A 16,971-nucleotide genomic window follows, 5' to 3' on the forward strand; every position below is an offset into this window, starting at 1 on the left:
CTCCGATGTGGGTGCTGGGGCCCAAGCACTTGAGCTATCTTCTGCTACTTTCCCGAACTGGATTGTCAGTGGAGCAGCCAGGTTTCAGACCTGTGCCCATATGGGATGCCATGCCACAACGCTGACCCCTAAAGTTTTATTTGTTTTAATTGACAAGCAGAGTTACAGAGGAGAGGCAGAGAGAGAGAGAGGCGGGGGAGAGGAAGATCTCCCAATCCACTGGTTCACTCAAAAAGAGTTTTTGTATTGCTTTTTTTTTGAAAGGCATAGTTACAGAGAAGAGAGACACAGAGATCTTCCATCCACTGGTTCACTTCAGAAATGGCTGCAATGACAGGAGCTGGGCTGGGCCAGGCCAAAACCCAGGCCTAGAACTCCATCCAGGTCTCCACAGGGGTGCAGGGGCCCAAGGACTTGGGCCATTTTCTGCTTCTTTCCCTGGCACATTAGCTGGGAGCTGAATTGTGTAGCAGCTGGTACTTGAACTGGTACCCCATGTAGGATGCTGGCATTGTGGGCAGCAGCTTAACCCTCTGCACCACAATGCTGGTCTCTTGCCTTGCTTTCTTAGGTGCTTTTTCTTCCTGCTGCTTCCTAACTGAATGTCCTGAGGTCAGGGAAGATAGAGAAGATAATGAGCCATCAAGTTGACAGAGGCTGGGCAGAAGGTCCCAGCCTTAGGCTGAATTTGCTTTCTTTATTACTACCTGTGGGCATATTTCCAGATCTCCCTTCCCCCACTGCCAACTCCCTTTCTTCCCCCATCCCCCAAGTATTTGGAGCATCAAGTCCTTTTTAGGTGAACTTAGCTGCTCCCAACTGGGCATCAGGCCAGATTGCTGCTCTCACTTCTCATTATGTACAGCTTTTCAGCAGCTTACAGCAGAATGAGAAATTGAAAGCAAAACGAATTTTTACCATTTCAGATAAGTTTATAAACCTACTGATAAAATATGAAAGAATAGGGAGTATGGAAAACTTAATAGTCAAAGCCAGAATCTAGGGCAGAAATGAAACAATTTCATATCTGTGTATGAATACTGTAGGTAAAGCAATGATGGGAGAAAATTTTCATACAAAAGACAGAGAGAGAGCGAGAAGGAAAAGTCTTGCCTAGAGTAGTAAGAGGTAGGAAAACCCAGCTAATTAATTTCCACTTCTGATTGTACTCCTTGATGCTTTTTTTTTTATAGAGGTTTATTTAGTGGCTGGCATTCTGGTGCAGCAGGCTAAGCTGCAGGCATCCCATATTGGAGTGCCAGTTCAAGTCCCAGCTTCTCTGTTTCTGATCCATCTCCTTGCTAATGAGTTTGGGAAAGTAGCAGATGATGGCCTAACTATTTGGGTCCCTGCCACCCACATGGGAGACCAGGAAGTAGTTCCTGGCTCCTGGCTTCAGCCTGGTCCAGTCCTTGCTGTTGCAGCAATTTGAGGAGTTAAAGTGAGAGAGAGAAGAAGAGAGAGACAAACAAGCAGAGACAGGGAGATCTTCCAACCAAACACTGGTTCTGTCCCCAAATGTGTGTACAACTGGGGCTGGCCAAGTTGAAGCCAGGAGCCAGGATCTCCATCCAAGTCTACTGTGTGAGTGGCAGGAACCTAATAAGGGTCATTATCCACTGCCTTCTCAGGCACATTAGCAAGAAGCTGGATTGGAAATGGAGCAGCTGAGACTGAAACCAACAATCCAATTGGGATACAGGTGTCCAAGTGCTGTGTTAACCTGCTGCATCACAGTGTCTGTTCTTAACTCCTTGATTCTTGTTTCCACCTTGGCTGCTGCCACAGGATTTGAGAATGGGGAGAATAAACTCTATTGTTACTCTTACATGGAAAACTTGGACTTTTCTTAAGTTAGATATTCCCAAACCAGTCACCAGAAGAAAGGTATAGACTTCAGTGGGCCCTGTAAGAAGATTTCAGGAGAAAATGGAAGCATCTTGTGTTAAAATAGGAAACCACATGGGCATAAGAGAAACTCTGTCCCTACCTCCCAAAGCAGCAAATTTGGAATCATTCTTCATGCATATATTTTTATATGTTACATATATAAAATAAATGTATATTTTCATTTTTTATTTGAAAGGCAGAGAAACAGACAAGAGAGATCTTCCGTCCACTGGTTTACTCCTTGAATGCTTGCCACAACCCAGGCTAGGCCAGGCTTAAGCCAGGAGCCTGGATCTCTATTCAGATCTACCACATGGGTGGCAGGGACCCAAGTACTTGAAGCATCATCTGCTGCCTTCCATGGTGTGTGTTAGTAGGAAGCTGGATCAGAAGCAGAGGAGCTGTAACTCAAACCAGGCAATCCAGTGTGGGGTGCCGGCCTCCCAAATGATGACTTAATCTCTGTGCCAGATGTCTGCCTCACACAAATACAAAAGGTGTATTTGAAAGGCAGAGGGACAGAGAGACACAGAAAGACAGATCTCCATCTGCTGGTTCACTCCCCAAGTGCCTGCAACAGCTAGGACTGGGCCAAGCCAAAGCCAGGAGCCAAGAACTCCTTTGAATCGCAGTGACATCATCTGCTGCCTTTCCAGGTGTATTAGCAGGGAGCTGGGTCAGGGGCAGAGCAGCTGGGACTTGAACCTGCACTCTGATAGAGAATGCCGATGCTGCAAGCAGTGGCTTAAACCCCTGTGCCACATTGCCAGCTCCTGTATATATTTTTAAGGCAATAACAGTTGTTAAAATTTCCATTCAGGGGGTGGCATTGTGGCATAGCAGGTAAAAGCCTCCTCTTGGAATGCCAGCATCCCATATGAGTGCTGGTTCATGTCTTCCACTTTGGATCCAGCTTTCTGATAATGGCCTGGGAAAAGCAGCACAAGATGGCCCAAGTGCTTGGGCCCCTGTACCCATGTGAGAGACCCAGAAGAAGCTCCTGGCACCTGGCTCCTGGCCTTGGCCTTGACCAGCCCTGGGCATTGCGGCCATCTGGGGAGTGAATCAGCAGGTGGAAGATCTCTCTCTATCACTCCCTTTCATTCTGTAACTCTGACTTTCAAATAAATAAATATTTAAAATAAATAAAAAGTTTTTCATTCAGCTTTGTAGATAGTATAAGTTAGTGAATTCACAAAGGTAATGGTCTCATCTGTTGAGTGACTGAGGAGACAGCAACAGAGTAACTTAGGAGCGATGCTGGAGTGGATACAGATAGCTTTTGAGTGAACCAGAAAGGGGTGGCAGCAGGGACTGAGAACGTAGGTAGTAAATCACCAGCGCTCTGGAGTGGCTAAGTGTTGGTGGGATGCTGTTGCCACCAGGAATTGAACTACACAGAGCCTCTGCAGAACCGGGCTGCATGAGATGTGCATGTGGCATCCAGGAATGTAGCAGACATGGGTGGTAATGCATGGGCAGCATCTGGCCACCTCTGCTGGCTGCAGCGAAGCTTTTAGCAACAGGGACCTAATGACTATCAATTCATGGGGAAGTTGATAGAAAAGTTTATAGTTTACTAAGGCAAATTGTGGCTCAGCCAAGGGCACTGTTTAGTGACAGGTGTGTCAAACAGGATATCACTTCAATTAGATCATTTGGAAACTATCAGAATGATTTACACTGAAGTTTATAGCACTATGTAAGCAGTTTTAATACAGATTATTTCATTTAGACAATGAAAGGGAATTGTTTAATTTTTAAAAAAGATTTCATTTATTTGAGAAGTAGAGTTACAGATGGAGAAAGGGTAAGACAGAGAGAATCCGCTGGTTCACTCCCCATATGGCTGCAGTGCCTGGATCTGATCCGATCCAAAACAAGGAGCCAGGAACTTCTTCCAGGTCTCCCATGTGGGTGCAAGAGCCCAAGCACTTGGGCCATCTTCCATTTCTTTCTTAACTCATAAGCAGAGAGCTGGGTGTGAAGAGGAGCAGCCGGGACTTGAACTAGTTCCTCACAATGGGATGCTGGTGCCGCAGATGAAGGTTAAAGCCCACTACACCATAGCGCCGACCTGGGGAATTGTTTGTTTGTTTTTTTTTTTTAAAGTATGTAATGATTTTTATATTATTTTATATTTCTGTTTTGTAAAATATTTTTAATATCACTGCTGGAGATTTTGAAGTCTCTTATGAAGGGTCTGTTTACATAGCCTTCTCATTAAATCCAGTCTGAGGCTCCTGCAAGACCATTTAGAGCTTAGAGGGAGAACACAGATGTGAATAATGGGGCAAGTAGATTAGGCTAATAAGGTAGCAGTGCAAGTTTATTATTGGCACTATTCTTGAATCTTCCAGAGAAGAGTAACTTTTAGGACTTTAACTTAAATATACCACTCATTTATGTCTTTAATGTGCTGTTAGGCACTTAATTTTTTGAAAAATTTATTATTAGAGAGGCAGAGAGAGAGCCTGAGACCTCCCATCTGCTGATTGACTCCCCAAACGCCTGGGAACTGGGAACTGAACCCAGGTCTCCCACAGGTGTGGCAGTGGCTCAGCTGCTTGACCTGCCACCTCTCCAGAGTGCGTGTTAGCAGGAAGCTGGAATTAGGAGTGGAGTTGGGATTCAAACCCAGGCACTCCCAGATGGGATGCAGGTGTCCCAAAAAGCATCTTACATATATATATATATATATTTTTAAACTTATTTGACAGATGGAGTTAGACTGTGAGAGAGAGAGACAGAAAGGTCTTCCTTCTGTTGGTGCACTCCCTAAATGGCCACTATGGCTGGTGCTGCGCCTATCTGAAGCCAGGAGCCAGGTGCTTCTTCCTGGTCTCCCATGCGGGTGCAGGGGCCCAAGCACTTGAGCCATCCTTCACTGCCCTCCCAGGCCACAGGAGAGAGCTGGACTGGAAGAGGAGCAACTTGGACTAGAACCCGGCACCCATATGGGATGCCAGTGCCGCAGGCGGAAGATTAGCCAAGTGAGCCTTGGTGCTGGCCCCACATCTTAGATCTTAACCACTGTACCAACCCCCTGCTGCACCCCCCTTTAGGTATTTGAATTCCATTGGTTGGTGCCTTTGGCTTTGACCCTACAGAGGGAGGTTTAATAGTGTTTTTTTCTGCCCTCTGTTCTCCTCTGCTATGAGGCCCAAGAAAATAACTACTCTAATTTTACCTGATTCCATGACACTGATAGATAAATATAGTGTCTGTTAAGTTAGTAGGGTCTCAGGATACTGTATCTCAGATTAAAACCTTAGATCCGGCCGGCGCCGTGGCTCAACAGGCTAATCGTCCGCCTTGCGGAGCCGGCACACCAGGTTCTAGTCCCAGTCGGGACGTCGGATTCTGTCCCGGTTGCCCCTCTTCCAGGCCAGCTCTCTGCTGTGGCCAGGGAGTGCAGTGGAGGAAGGCCCAAGTACTTGGGCCCTGCACCCCATGGGAGACCAGGATAAGTACCTGGCTCCTGCCATCGGATCAGCGCAGTGCGCCGGCCGCAGCGCGCTACCGCGGCGGCCATTGGAGGGTGAACCAACGGCAAAGGAAGACCTTTCTCTCTGTCTCTCTCTCTCACTGTCCACTCTGCCTGTCAAACAAACAAACAAACAAAAAAACAACCTTAGATCCCCAGTCTCAGTTCCAACTCAGAAAGTGTTCTTTACTTGAAGCTGTCCTTCAGCTGGATTGCAATTAGGGTGTACTAGAAAAGTTACATAAATCAAAAGCAGCAAAGCCACTTTTCCCAACTTCCTTTTGGCTTGCTTATTTTGTCTCTTCTATTTTTGCCCCCTCTGCATCATTCTTTCGTGTCAGAGCAGTTTCAAGAGGCAGAGCCTCTTTGATTTGCTTGAAACTATAGGTTTCTGGGTTCAGTTTTCTAGGAACTTTACAGTTCAGTTATAATAAGACTTAAGCAGTAGCATTTAGTTATTATACAGTCAATGTTTTTTGAAATAAACTTTTTTTGCATATTGTTATTTATTTGAAAGGCAGAGTGACAGAGTAGGGGAGACAGAGAAAGATTTGGTTCACTCTCCAAATCACTGCAGTGGCTGGTGCTGGGCCAGACCGAAACCAGGAAACCAGAACTCCATCTGGGTCTCCCATGTGGATGCAGGGGTCCAAGTACTTGGGCCATGATCTTTTGCCTTCCCAGGCACATTAACAGGGATGGAAGTAAACCAGCTGGGACTTGAACCAGCAATCCAAAGTGGGATACTGGCTATCATAAGCAGCAGCTTAACTTGCAGTGCCACAGTGGCAGCCCCAGTATCTGTTGAAGAAATGAGTGAAAAAGACAGGACTAGTAGTTTCTTAGGAACCTTTGGACTTAGGTGGTGAACCTTGAGCTATGGAGGGGTACGTTCCCAGCCCTCAATAACCAAGCGCTCCTCCCACTGACCTAATTTAAGCTCATGTAGGGCATGGAGGATGTGATAAAGTGAGATTTCAAACCTGCAGTTAATTAAGCTTTTGCATGTTAGGCAATTTAGAGACCTCCAAGCACTGGTGATTCCTATGGCTGAGTTCCTAGTTAATCGTTAACATTGAATCTTTGAACTTAAAATGAAAAACAGGAATTTATCAACATGATATGAACTGAATATTGAAGTGGACATTTAGTGGTTTTGTAGGAATCTTACCATACCTAGCTCAGATTAATGTATTAAGTTAACACTGCTGTGAAAACTGTAACTTACATTGTAATGCCCAGTTCAGTCGTCCCCAAAGACCACCAAGGAGCCAGTACCGCTGTAAAGCACACGAGAGTTTTATTGCAGGTCCGATCTGGTCTCTCAATCAACACCAACGCAGCGGGTCTGAATTGAGAGCCCCAACCCTTCAGTTAACAGGGTTTTTATAGGGTTTTCAGAGACATTCTATACATCATGGTACCATTTAGCAAATCGTCTCATCCCGCGGGAAATTCAAAGGACATCTCTTAGAATCGATTAGTGCATCCAGTGGCGGGAACGGACCTACTAAAGGTGGTTGGATGGCTTTGGGGTTGATGCCTTTTGAATTGATTGGCCAAAGCATAGGGTCCAAACTGCTGGGTGTACGTGCTGATCTGCAGGGTCTCAGGTAGCTATCAATGACCTTATCTGCCCTGAGAAGGTGAGCTCATTTATTTACTTTTGGCTTAGGGTTCAGGGCCTGGTCGGGCCCAAGTTACAAGATGGAGGCCTAATTTAAAATAGTTACACCTTGATTCAGGCTCAGGTCTCACAACATTTCCTGACAGTGTGGAAAACCTGGGTCACAAAAGTGTGTTTTCTTTAATGAGCAAAAGACTGAACCAACATTTCACAAAAAAGGATAGTCAGTGTCCAATAGACATAAGATACAACCTCATTACTCATCAGAAAAAGACAACTTAGAATTCCAATGAGATACCACTGTGCATTTAACAATATTGTTAAAATTCAAAAGCCTGGCGTTACCAAGTGGTAGTGAGGATGATGAGCAACTGGAAATCTAATACATTGCTGGGGAGGATGTAAAAAGGCTTAGATACTTTGGAAAACTGAATGGAAGTGTACTAGGTTGTGCATTCAATTTTTCATACAGCAATTTCAGTTCTTACTGGTTTTTTTTTTTTTTGAAAGATTTATTTATTTACTTGAAAGTCAGAGTTACACAGAGAGAGAAGGAAAGGCAGAGAGAGAGAGAGAAGGAGAGAGAGAGAAGTCTTCCATTCGCTGGTTCACTCCCCAGATGGCCCCAACGGCTGGAGCCACGCCGATCTGAAGCCAGGAACCAGGAGCTTCCTCCAGGTCTCCCAGGCGAGTGCAGGGGCCCAAAGACTTGGGCCATCTTCTACTGCTTTCCCAGGCCAAAGCAGAGAGCCGGATTGGAAGTAGAGCAGCCGGGACTTGAACCGACACCCATATGGGATGCTGGCACTGCAGGTGGCAGCTTTACCTGCTACACCACAGTGCCGGCCCTTTTTTTTTTTTTTTTTTTTTTTAAATATTTATTTGAAAGTCAGAGTAATGCAGAGAGTGAAGGAGAGGCAGAGAGAGACAAGTCTTCAGCCGCTGGTTCACTCTTCAATTGAGCACAATGGCTGGAGCTGTACCGATCTGAAGCCAGGAGGCAAGAACTTCTTTCCTGTCTCCCACATGGGTGCAGGGGCCCAAGGACTTGGGCCATCTTCTACTGCTTTCCCAGGCCATAGTAGAGAGCTGGATGGGAAGAGGAGCAGCCTGAACTTGAACTGGCACTGTATGGGATGCCAGCACTGCAGGGGGCAGCCTTACCCGCTATGCCACAGCGCTGGCCCCAGTTATTACTGTTTATTCAAATAAAGTGTTTGCATATCTTTGTTCTCCAAAGGACAAATAGAAGACCTCTAGCAGCATTAAGTGTAATAGACCAAAAACTGGAAAAAATCTAAATGCCCATTAATAGCAGAATGGATAAAAAATTGTGGTATATTCACACAAGAGAGTACTGTATAAGAATAGAAAGATCTGGCCGGCGCCGCGGCTCAGTAGGCTAATCCTTCGCCTTGCGGCGCCGGCACACCGGGTTCTAGTCCCGGTCGGGGCACCGATCCTGTCCCGGTTGCCCCTCTTCCAGGCCAGCTCTCTGCTGTGGCCAGGGAGTGCAGTGGAGGATGGCCCAAGTCCTTGGGCCCTGCACCCCATGGGAGACCAGGATAAAGCACCTGGCTCCTGCCATCGGATCAGCGTGGTGCACAGTCCGCAGCGCGCCTACCGAGGCGGCCATTGGAGGGTGAACCAACGGCAAAAAGGAAGACCTTTCTCTCTGTCTCCCTCTACTGTCCACTCTGCCTGTCCAAAAAAAAAAAAAAAAAAAGAATAGAAAGATCTAACTACTTTTGTGCTTGACAAAAGATATAAATTCCACTACCATAATACTGAGTGAAAGAAGCTAAGCACAGTAAAGTACGTACACCTACCACAAGATTCCATTTATATAAAATTCAAATACCAGGAAGCTAATATAAATGATGGAAGTTAGCATAATGGGTTAGCATAATGGTTATTTAAAATTTTTTTCTTGCATTTTTTGAAGATTTTATTTTATTTATTTCAAAGGTAGAGTTACAGACAGTGAGAGGAAGAGACAGAGAGAGAGGTCTTCCATCCATTGCTTCACTCCCCAAATGGCTACAACGGCTGGAGCTGATCCGAAGCCAGGAGCCAGAAGTTGTTTTTGGGTCTCCCACCCGGCTTTTGAGGCCCAAGCACTTTGGCCATCTTCCACTGCTTTCCCAGGCCATAGCAGAGAGGTGGATCAGAAGAGGAGGAGCTGGGACTAGAACTGGTGCCCCTATGGGATACTGGCACTGCTGGCAGAGGCTTAACCTACTGTGCTACAGTGCCAGCCGGCCCTTTCTTGCATTTTTTAAATAATTTTTTGAAATATGATTTCATATGTTGTACAGTTGACCCATGGAAAGTATACAATTCATTAGTTTTTATTTTTTTAATTTTTTTTAAATTTTTTTATTTTTTTGACAGGCAGAGTGGATAGTGAGAGAGAGAGACAGAGAGAAAGGTCTTCCTTTTTGCCGTTGGTTCACCCTCCAATGGCCGCTGCAGCCGGTGCATCTTGCTGATCCGAAGGCAGGAGCCAGGTGCTTCTCCTGGTCTCCCATGGGGTGCAGGGCCCAAAGACTTGGGCCATCCTCCACTGCCTTCCCGGGCCATAGCAGAGAGCTGGCCTGGAAGAGGGGCAACTGGGACAGAATCCGGCGCCCCAACCGGGACTAGAACCCGGTGTGCCAGCGCCGCAAGGCGGAAGATTAGCCTGTTAAGCCACGGTGCCGGCCCAATTCATTAGTTTTTAGAATATTAACAGGAGTGTGCAACCTTCACCACAATCTAATTTTAAAACATTTTTCTACCTCCATAAAGAAGTTTCATTCCCATTAACAGTCACTCTATCTCACCCTCTGTCCATGCTTCCCTAGGCTAGACAACCACTAACCTACTTTCTATATATTTGGCTATTCTGTACGTTTTATATAAATGATATTACATACTATGTGGCCTTTTGCGATTGACTTCATTAGCTGGCATAATATTTTTAAAGTTTCTCCGGGTTGTAGTTTGCATCAGAGCTTCATTCGTTTTTATGGCTGATTAACATTTGACTCTATGGAAATATCATATCATTTCACTTTACTTCATTAATCACTTGGTAGACGTTGAGTTGTTTACAGTTTTTGGCTATCATGAATAATGTTACTATGAATGCTTTTGTTTTTCCTGTTTATATAAATATTAAGCCTAGTAACTCTATCAGTTCATTTGTTGCAAATGTAATTTCCCATGTTTATCTTTTAATTTTAATAATTAAATACCTTTTATCAAATAAAAGATTTATATTTTTTAAAACAAACAACCAAATTAATTTTTTAAGTTTTGTTTTTATTTATTTCAAACACAGAGTTACAGAAAAAGGGAGAGAGGGAAAGAAAGAGATCGGCCATCTACTGGCTCCCCAAATGTCTGTACCAACCAGGACTAGGCCAGGTAGAAGCCAGGAGCTCAGAACTCCGTCTGCCTCCCAGTGTGTGCATTAGCAAGAAGGAAGATCAGAAGCAAAGAAGCAGGACTCAAACCAGGCACTCCAATATGGTGGCTTTCTCCACTGTGCCACAGCACCCACTCTATGATTTGTATTTTTAGGAAGCAGATTTCATCAGTATTTTCCTTTTTTTAAAGATTTATTTTATTTATTTGAAAGAGTTACACAGCGAGGTAGAGACAGAGAGAAAGGTCTTCCATCTGCTGGTTCACTCCCCAGATGGCTGCAATGGCCAGAGCTGCACTGATCTGAAGCCAGGAGCCAGGAGCTTCTTCTGGATCTCCCACTTGGGTGGAGGGGCCCAAGGACTTGGACCATCTTCTACTGCTTTCCCAGGCCATAGCAGAGAGCTGGATAGGAAGAGGAGCAACTGGGACTAGAACCAGCGCCCATATGGGATGTCGGCACTTCAGGCCAGGGCTTCAACCTGCTGCACCACAGCGTCAGCCCCTTCCTTTGTAATTTCAATCATGGCTTTCTAAACTTTATTTTAAAAATTATATATTGAAAAATTATACTTTATATATTTATGGGATACAAAGTGATGATTTTTGTATATAATTTTAAGCTTTCAAAATCCTCTCAGAGATGAAGCAAGTATTTTTGCTAGGTTTATAATTATTATTTTTTTAAGATTTATTTATTTTATTTGAAAAGTAGAGTTACAGAGAGAGAGAGAGAGAGCTATCTTTGGTCTGCTGGTTCAGTCCCCAGATGGCCACATTGGCCAGGGCTGGGCCAGGCCAAAGCCAGGAACCATTAGCTTCTTAAAGATCTCCCACCGCCTTCCCAGGAGTATTAGTAGGGAGCTGTATCAGAAGTTGAGCAGCAGGGAATCCAGCTGGTGCCCATATGGGATGCCAGCACTGCAGGGGTCCACAGTGCCAGCCCCCTAATTGACTCTTGAGTTACAAATGGTCACAGTCCCTATTCCCGTTGATATGGGAAATTGGTAGCACAGGCTTGTGTGTGTGCGTGATTTATCCACCAGAATAGTGTAAGTGCTATTCTTCTGCATGTACACACATTCATACCCAGTATCATTAGAGATCTTAGCAAAGCTGACTTCACTAAAAAAAAAAAAAAAAAAAAAAAAAAGGTATCTGTGGTGGGCTGCATTATTTTTGGGCTTACCCTGGTTGTTTTCTCTGTTACAGACGCTGCATACAGGTAGTACATAAACTGCTTTGCTACCAGAAGAAGTGTCGAGTGCGCCTGCATTACACCTGGCGGGAACTCTGGTCAGGTATCTTACTCTCTTGAATCTTCTTTCTTTTTGTACCTTTTATGAGTCCCTAGACTTGGATTCAAGCGGGAGTCTTTTTAACCTGGTGGTTCTTTAGGATGCTTCTAGTTTCATGTATGCTTTTTTTTTTTTTTTTTTGGACATTTCAGCTTTTTTCTTCCCCAGACCTGGGCATGTCACCATGTTCCATGTGCTCTCTCCTGTTCCTTTTCTCTGTGCTTTTTGTCAGGTCGTAGAAATAATTGACTATTTCTTGTGTTCCAGTGATCCTTCTTTGTGTAACAGTGAAGTAGGAGGAGTCAGTACAGACTCGGATGCTCACTCGGTTCCACTTGGTAGCAACATATGGACTATAGGGAAGCTTCTGGGTTTCCTTAAGATGAGTAGTCTCAGAAGGACTGGGAGTGGGAAGATGGGGGAGTCCTGTTCTTTGTGTTACATCTGGCATTATTACTGTTTACAGACAGTGTCGTTTGTACCACTCCCCCTGTGCCAGAGACAAAACAGCAAATTACAGTGTTTACTTTTGTCTCTGTATCCATTTGGTAGTCGGGTAAAGTCACTGCCGCCCTGCAGGCAGGAATTGGCGTTCTCACTAAGGGTATAATTAATGCTGGCTTGCCACCCTTTTCTTTTCTGCAGCTAAATTGGAGGTTTCAGGAAAGCAGAGGAGACATATTCCCCAGGCAGCCGCTTGTTGATAGGTCCTGTGGCTGTTGTGACCTGATGGTACAATAAAATCTCCTCTAGATGATACCAGCGATGAATGGTTGCCCCACGGTGGAGAGAGCTTCTCTGTTCTCAATAGAGGAGGGTATGTTAGTGTCAAGGCTGTTTAAGAAACAGGCTCATAACCCACCCCTTCCCAAGGAATTCATCTCTCTTGTTGTGACACATGGTTTCCTCCCAACCCAATTTGGCTTTCTAAATTTAGTTCTCCATAATGGGAAGTAGAGATCTTTAATTAATGGATTAGCAAGTTCTTTGCAGTTACTGCCTATGGTGGTAAAGGAGGAGTAGGAGAATACCAATAAATGGCAATGGTGGCATTTTGGAATTTTAGGAGAGAAGACTATGATTGTGTGAGTATGGGGTTGAGGGGATATTGGAAGAGCTAAAGAAAGACAATATTTGAAATGACCAAAGTTAGTAGAATTTCTCTATTAGAGAAATTATAGAGAGATTATCTCTGCTTCTTTCTATTTTTTTTTTTAAAGATTTTGTTTATTTATTTGAGATAGAGAGAGTTATATTCAGTGAAAGGGAGAGACAGAGAGAAAAGTCTTCCATCCGATGGTTCACTCCCAAAATGGCCACAACGGCCGGAGCTGTGTGAATCCGAAGCTAGGCGCCTCCTCTAGGTCTCCCATGCGGATGCAGGGAGGGCCCCAGGCACTTGGGCCTTCTTCTACTGCTTTCCCTCTGCCTCTCTTTCTAACTCTACCTTTCAAATAAACAAACCTTGTTTTAAAAAAAAAAAAAACAAAAAAACAAAAAAACAAGGTTTGTTTATTTATTTGAAAGAGAGACAGATCTTCTATCTGCTGGTTCACTCCCTAAATGGCTACAGTAGTCAGTGCTGGGCCAAGCCAAAGTAGGACCTAAAAGCTTCATTTGGGTCTCTCAGGTGGGTGTAGGGACCCAAGTACTTGGGCCATCTTTGCTGCTTTACCAGGCACGTTAGCAGAGAGCTGGATCAGAGGTAGAGCAGCTGGGACTTGAATCAGCAGCCATATGGGATGCCAGTGTCACAGACAGTGGCTTTACCTGCTACATCACAACACCAGCCCCTAGAGACTGTAATTCTAAACAACTGGCTTAGTAGTGTTTCTGCCTGCTTAGTAGTGTTTCTGCCTGCTTCTTCTGATTCGCTTCTGGTTTCATATTCTATTGTATTCTGTTCCTTTTCCTTTCTGTCCTGGCTGTCCTGTCTCTGGCCCCCCGTGATCTCTGGCTTTTCTCCTATCCTCCTCGTAGATGTCCTCTTCCTCATTGCCCTGTTCCATTGCCTTGTCCACATTGCCTGCAGCATTGCCCTTGTCTGTTTACCTGAGGTCCTGAGGCTTCCACTGACTCTTCTGTATCCGTCTTGTGTCCCCATCTTCTGCATAAATTGACTCTTATCATTGTGAATGCTCTGCTTTGTGCTGTTGTACATCTTACTTTTACTTACATTTTTACTTTACTTTTATATTTATCATAAATCCCTGAATCCATTGCTATCATTTTTGCTTAAACAGGCAATTTTTTTTGATAGGTAGGGTTATAGACAGTGAGAGAGAGAGACAGAGAGGAAGGTCTTCCTTCCGTTGGTTCACTCCCCAAATGGCTGCCTTGTCTGGTGCTGCGCTGACCTGAAGCCAGGATCCAGGTGCTTCTTCCTGGTCTCCCATGCAGGTGTAGGGGCCTAAGCTCTTAGGCCATCCTCCACTGCCCTCCCGGTCCATAGCAGAGAGCTGGACTGGGAGAGGAGCAACGGGGACTAGAACCCGGTGCCCACATGGGATGTCAGTGCCGCAGGTGGAGGATTAACCAAGTGAGCCACGGTGCTGGCCCCGGCAATTATTTTTTAAAGAAGTTAAAAATGTCATTTATAGTTATCTTTTCTGACTCACAGCATTTTGCCATTCTGGCTAGGAAGTTGTGAAGAAGGAGACTGTTCTTTCTCCTTTGTTGGTCAGTTGACCTCTGTGTCTTTGAGACCTTTCTATTGTGTTCAGCTCTGTTTGTAATTGTGTGCAATCTCAGGCAGTCTATGGACCTTAATGGGTTGAAAGGAGGTATGAAAGAGTTTCATTGTTGAGGCATGGATGACTTCTTGTTTCTAAGACATAGACATTTGTACTGCTATTTTCTGCCAAGTGAGACTAGATGTTTTTCCTTTGTCGACTGGGTGAGCCCTCCTAGAACCCTGGCTGCATGTGTTCCTACATGGAGTGTACAGTGAGATGCAGAGCAGCAGGTGTTAAGGAAAGCTGCGAAATACAGTGCTACATGTGATGTAGTCAGAGCCCATAGTAGTATATAATACTGCATTCAGTGAATGCAAGTGTGGCTAGAGTGGATCCACCTACTACTTGGCTGGCACTACCTCTCTAATGTTGGAATGCCCATGTTTTCATTCTTCCTTTGCCTCTGAGACTTATGGATTTGAGGGAGGTGTGTGAAATGCATCATGGCAAATATGTTTATGAGGATTACGCTTACCCATACATGTGCTGCAGAATGTAATTGAATTTTACTTATAAATAAGACTGATAAGTCGTGTGTTAGAAGGATAGAAGCTCCTGGGTATCTAGCAATTGGCTGGGGTCCAATTGTCTTGTTGTTTGGATTGTGGGTGTTTAGTATCACTCTACTTTGAGTGCTGATTTTTGTTGTTGTGCTATTTGGCTATGGTAGCCCTTTATTATCGGGGAGATGGATGGCCAAAGGTCCTCTGTAAGGAATTCCCAGGTGTGGACTTATGGACAAGTAGGAGCCAACTGTATTAGGTGAGGGTTCAGGCCTACTTGGTAGGCTTTTCCTACTGTTGGCTTCACAGATCCAAGTCTTGACTTCTTGCTTGTCGTCACTTGATCTCTGTGATGCCTGTCACCATGGTATCTGAGGAAACATATTTAGGCCAACTTCAGCTGGTATATGGAAAGAAAGAAGTCCTAGCTGTCGGTGTTATCCTCTTTTTCAGCAATCATTATTTTTTACCAAGTTAAGGGAGTTTGAGAGCTCTTCTTTTTTTTTTTTTAAATCTTTTTTTTTTTTTTTTTAAATTTGAAAGTCAGAGTTACACAGAGGGAGGAGAGGCAGAGAGAGAGAGAGAGAGAGAGAGAGAGAGAGGTCTTCCACTTGCTGGTTTACTCCCCAGATGGCTGCAATGGCCGGAGCTGTGCTGATCCAAAGCCAGGAGCCAGGATTCTTCCCGGTCTCCCACGTGCCATGTGGGTGCAGGGGCCCAAGGACTTGGGCCATCTTCTACTGCTTTCCCAGGCCATAGGCAAAGAGCTGGATAGGAAATGGAGCAGCCAGGTCTCGAACTGGCACCCATATGGGATGCCGGCGCTTCAGGCTAGGGCTAAATTAACCCACTGTGCCACAGCGCCAGCTCCAAGAACTCTTCTTTTTCCTCTAGGTTACCCAGAAGTCTTAGTGTGTGAAAGCTTAGGTCTTAAAGTTCTCCTTTGATAGAGATAGAAAACTGGGTTTTGGGTTAAGATCCTAGTAATGTAGCTCTTTACCTTTTAGACTAGGCTGATAACTGTGGTCCTCATGTCCAGAAAAATGTCCATTTACACATAAATCTTTATGATTTCAGAGAGTTTTGAACCGTCCTGAAGCCTCTTCTGCTCCCCTCATCCCATGTGAAAAATTCTTGTCTTAATTTTATATTCCACTGCTTCCTAATTAATTCTATTTTCATAGAACATTTTTGTATCTGGTAAAATATTTTTTCTTTACCTGCTAGTCATGCTGCATTCCTACTGGGGACTTTAGCAATTTCCTCTCTGAACTACTTAAAACCATAAACTATTTTGTTTACTATGTCTCATTTCCTGTGTGTTTCTGTAGTACTTTGGGTCTCTATTCTAGTTTATCATGTTGCTTTTGCTGTTTACGCATTGATTGGGTTAAATTCTTGTATCTGCCTTTCAAAAAAACTTCCTGGAGGGTAAAGTCTGTGTTTTAATCATTGTTTTATCCCCAGCAGACTACTTGACATTTTATAGGGACTCAGGAAGCATTCAAATGAATAAATAAGTGGATTAATGAATATGTAGAACTTCTATTAATGATGAACCAGCATTCTCTTAAAGCAGCAGCTGTGGTGTTTAACTCTCAATCATAATGTTGCTAGAACCCGGTAGGATGTGTGTTGCCAGGTTTTTCATGAGCTAGCTTCACCTTTCATAGGCCATCCAGCTTAGTTTTGTTGCAGTTGTTAGGAAAGGGAGTGGTAGGTAATTTCTATTTCCTTTGGCTCTTTCTTCCTTAACCACAGATGTGTGGATTGCTTTTAACCAAGTAAAAATGGAAACTTTGATGGTTTCTAAGTCATTAACCAAAGAATGAGCAGAATCTTTAGAGAGAAGAATGTTGTTGTTGGAGAAGGAAATACTTGAACATAACCTCACAGAGTCAGCTTATTTTACTTCCACCGCAGGCAGTAGGGGCACTGGGGACACAGCCTGCATTCAAATTGTGTGGCTTTCCACAGTCTGAGAACACGGGTTGAATTAAAGGCAGATTTATGCTGGCAT

At 44.4% G+C, this 16,971-nt stretch overlaps 1 protein-coding gene across 4 annotated transcripts in view; it reads left to right on the forward strand.

The window, feature by feature from the left end:
* ARMH3 (armadillo like helical domain containing 3) overlaps positions 1–16,971 on the forward strand; it is a 215,393-nt gene that overhangs the window by 74,460 nt on the left and 123,962 nt on the right. For all 4 annotated transcript variants that reach the window (XM_062214560.1, XM_062214559.1, XM_062214561.1 and 1 more), the window contains one exon: positions 11,628–11,716. In XM_062214560.1, the coding sequence (XP_062070544.1) occupies positions 11,628–11,716 (89 nt within the window). The remainder of the gene's footprint in view (positions 1–11,627; positions 11,717–16,971) is intronic.

This window comes from Lepus europaeus, chromosome 17 (genome assembly GCF_033115175.1).
Source record: "Lepus europaeus isolate LE1 chromosome 17, mLepTim1.pri, whole genome shotgun sequence".
Taxonomy (NCBI): domain Eukaryota; kingdom Metazoa; phylum Chordata; class Mammalia; order Lagomorpha; family Leporidae; genus Lepus; species Lepus europaeus.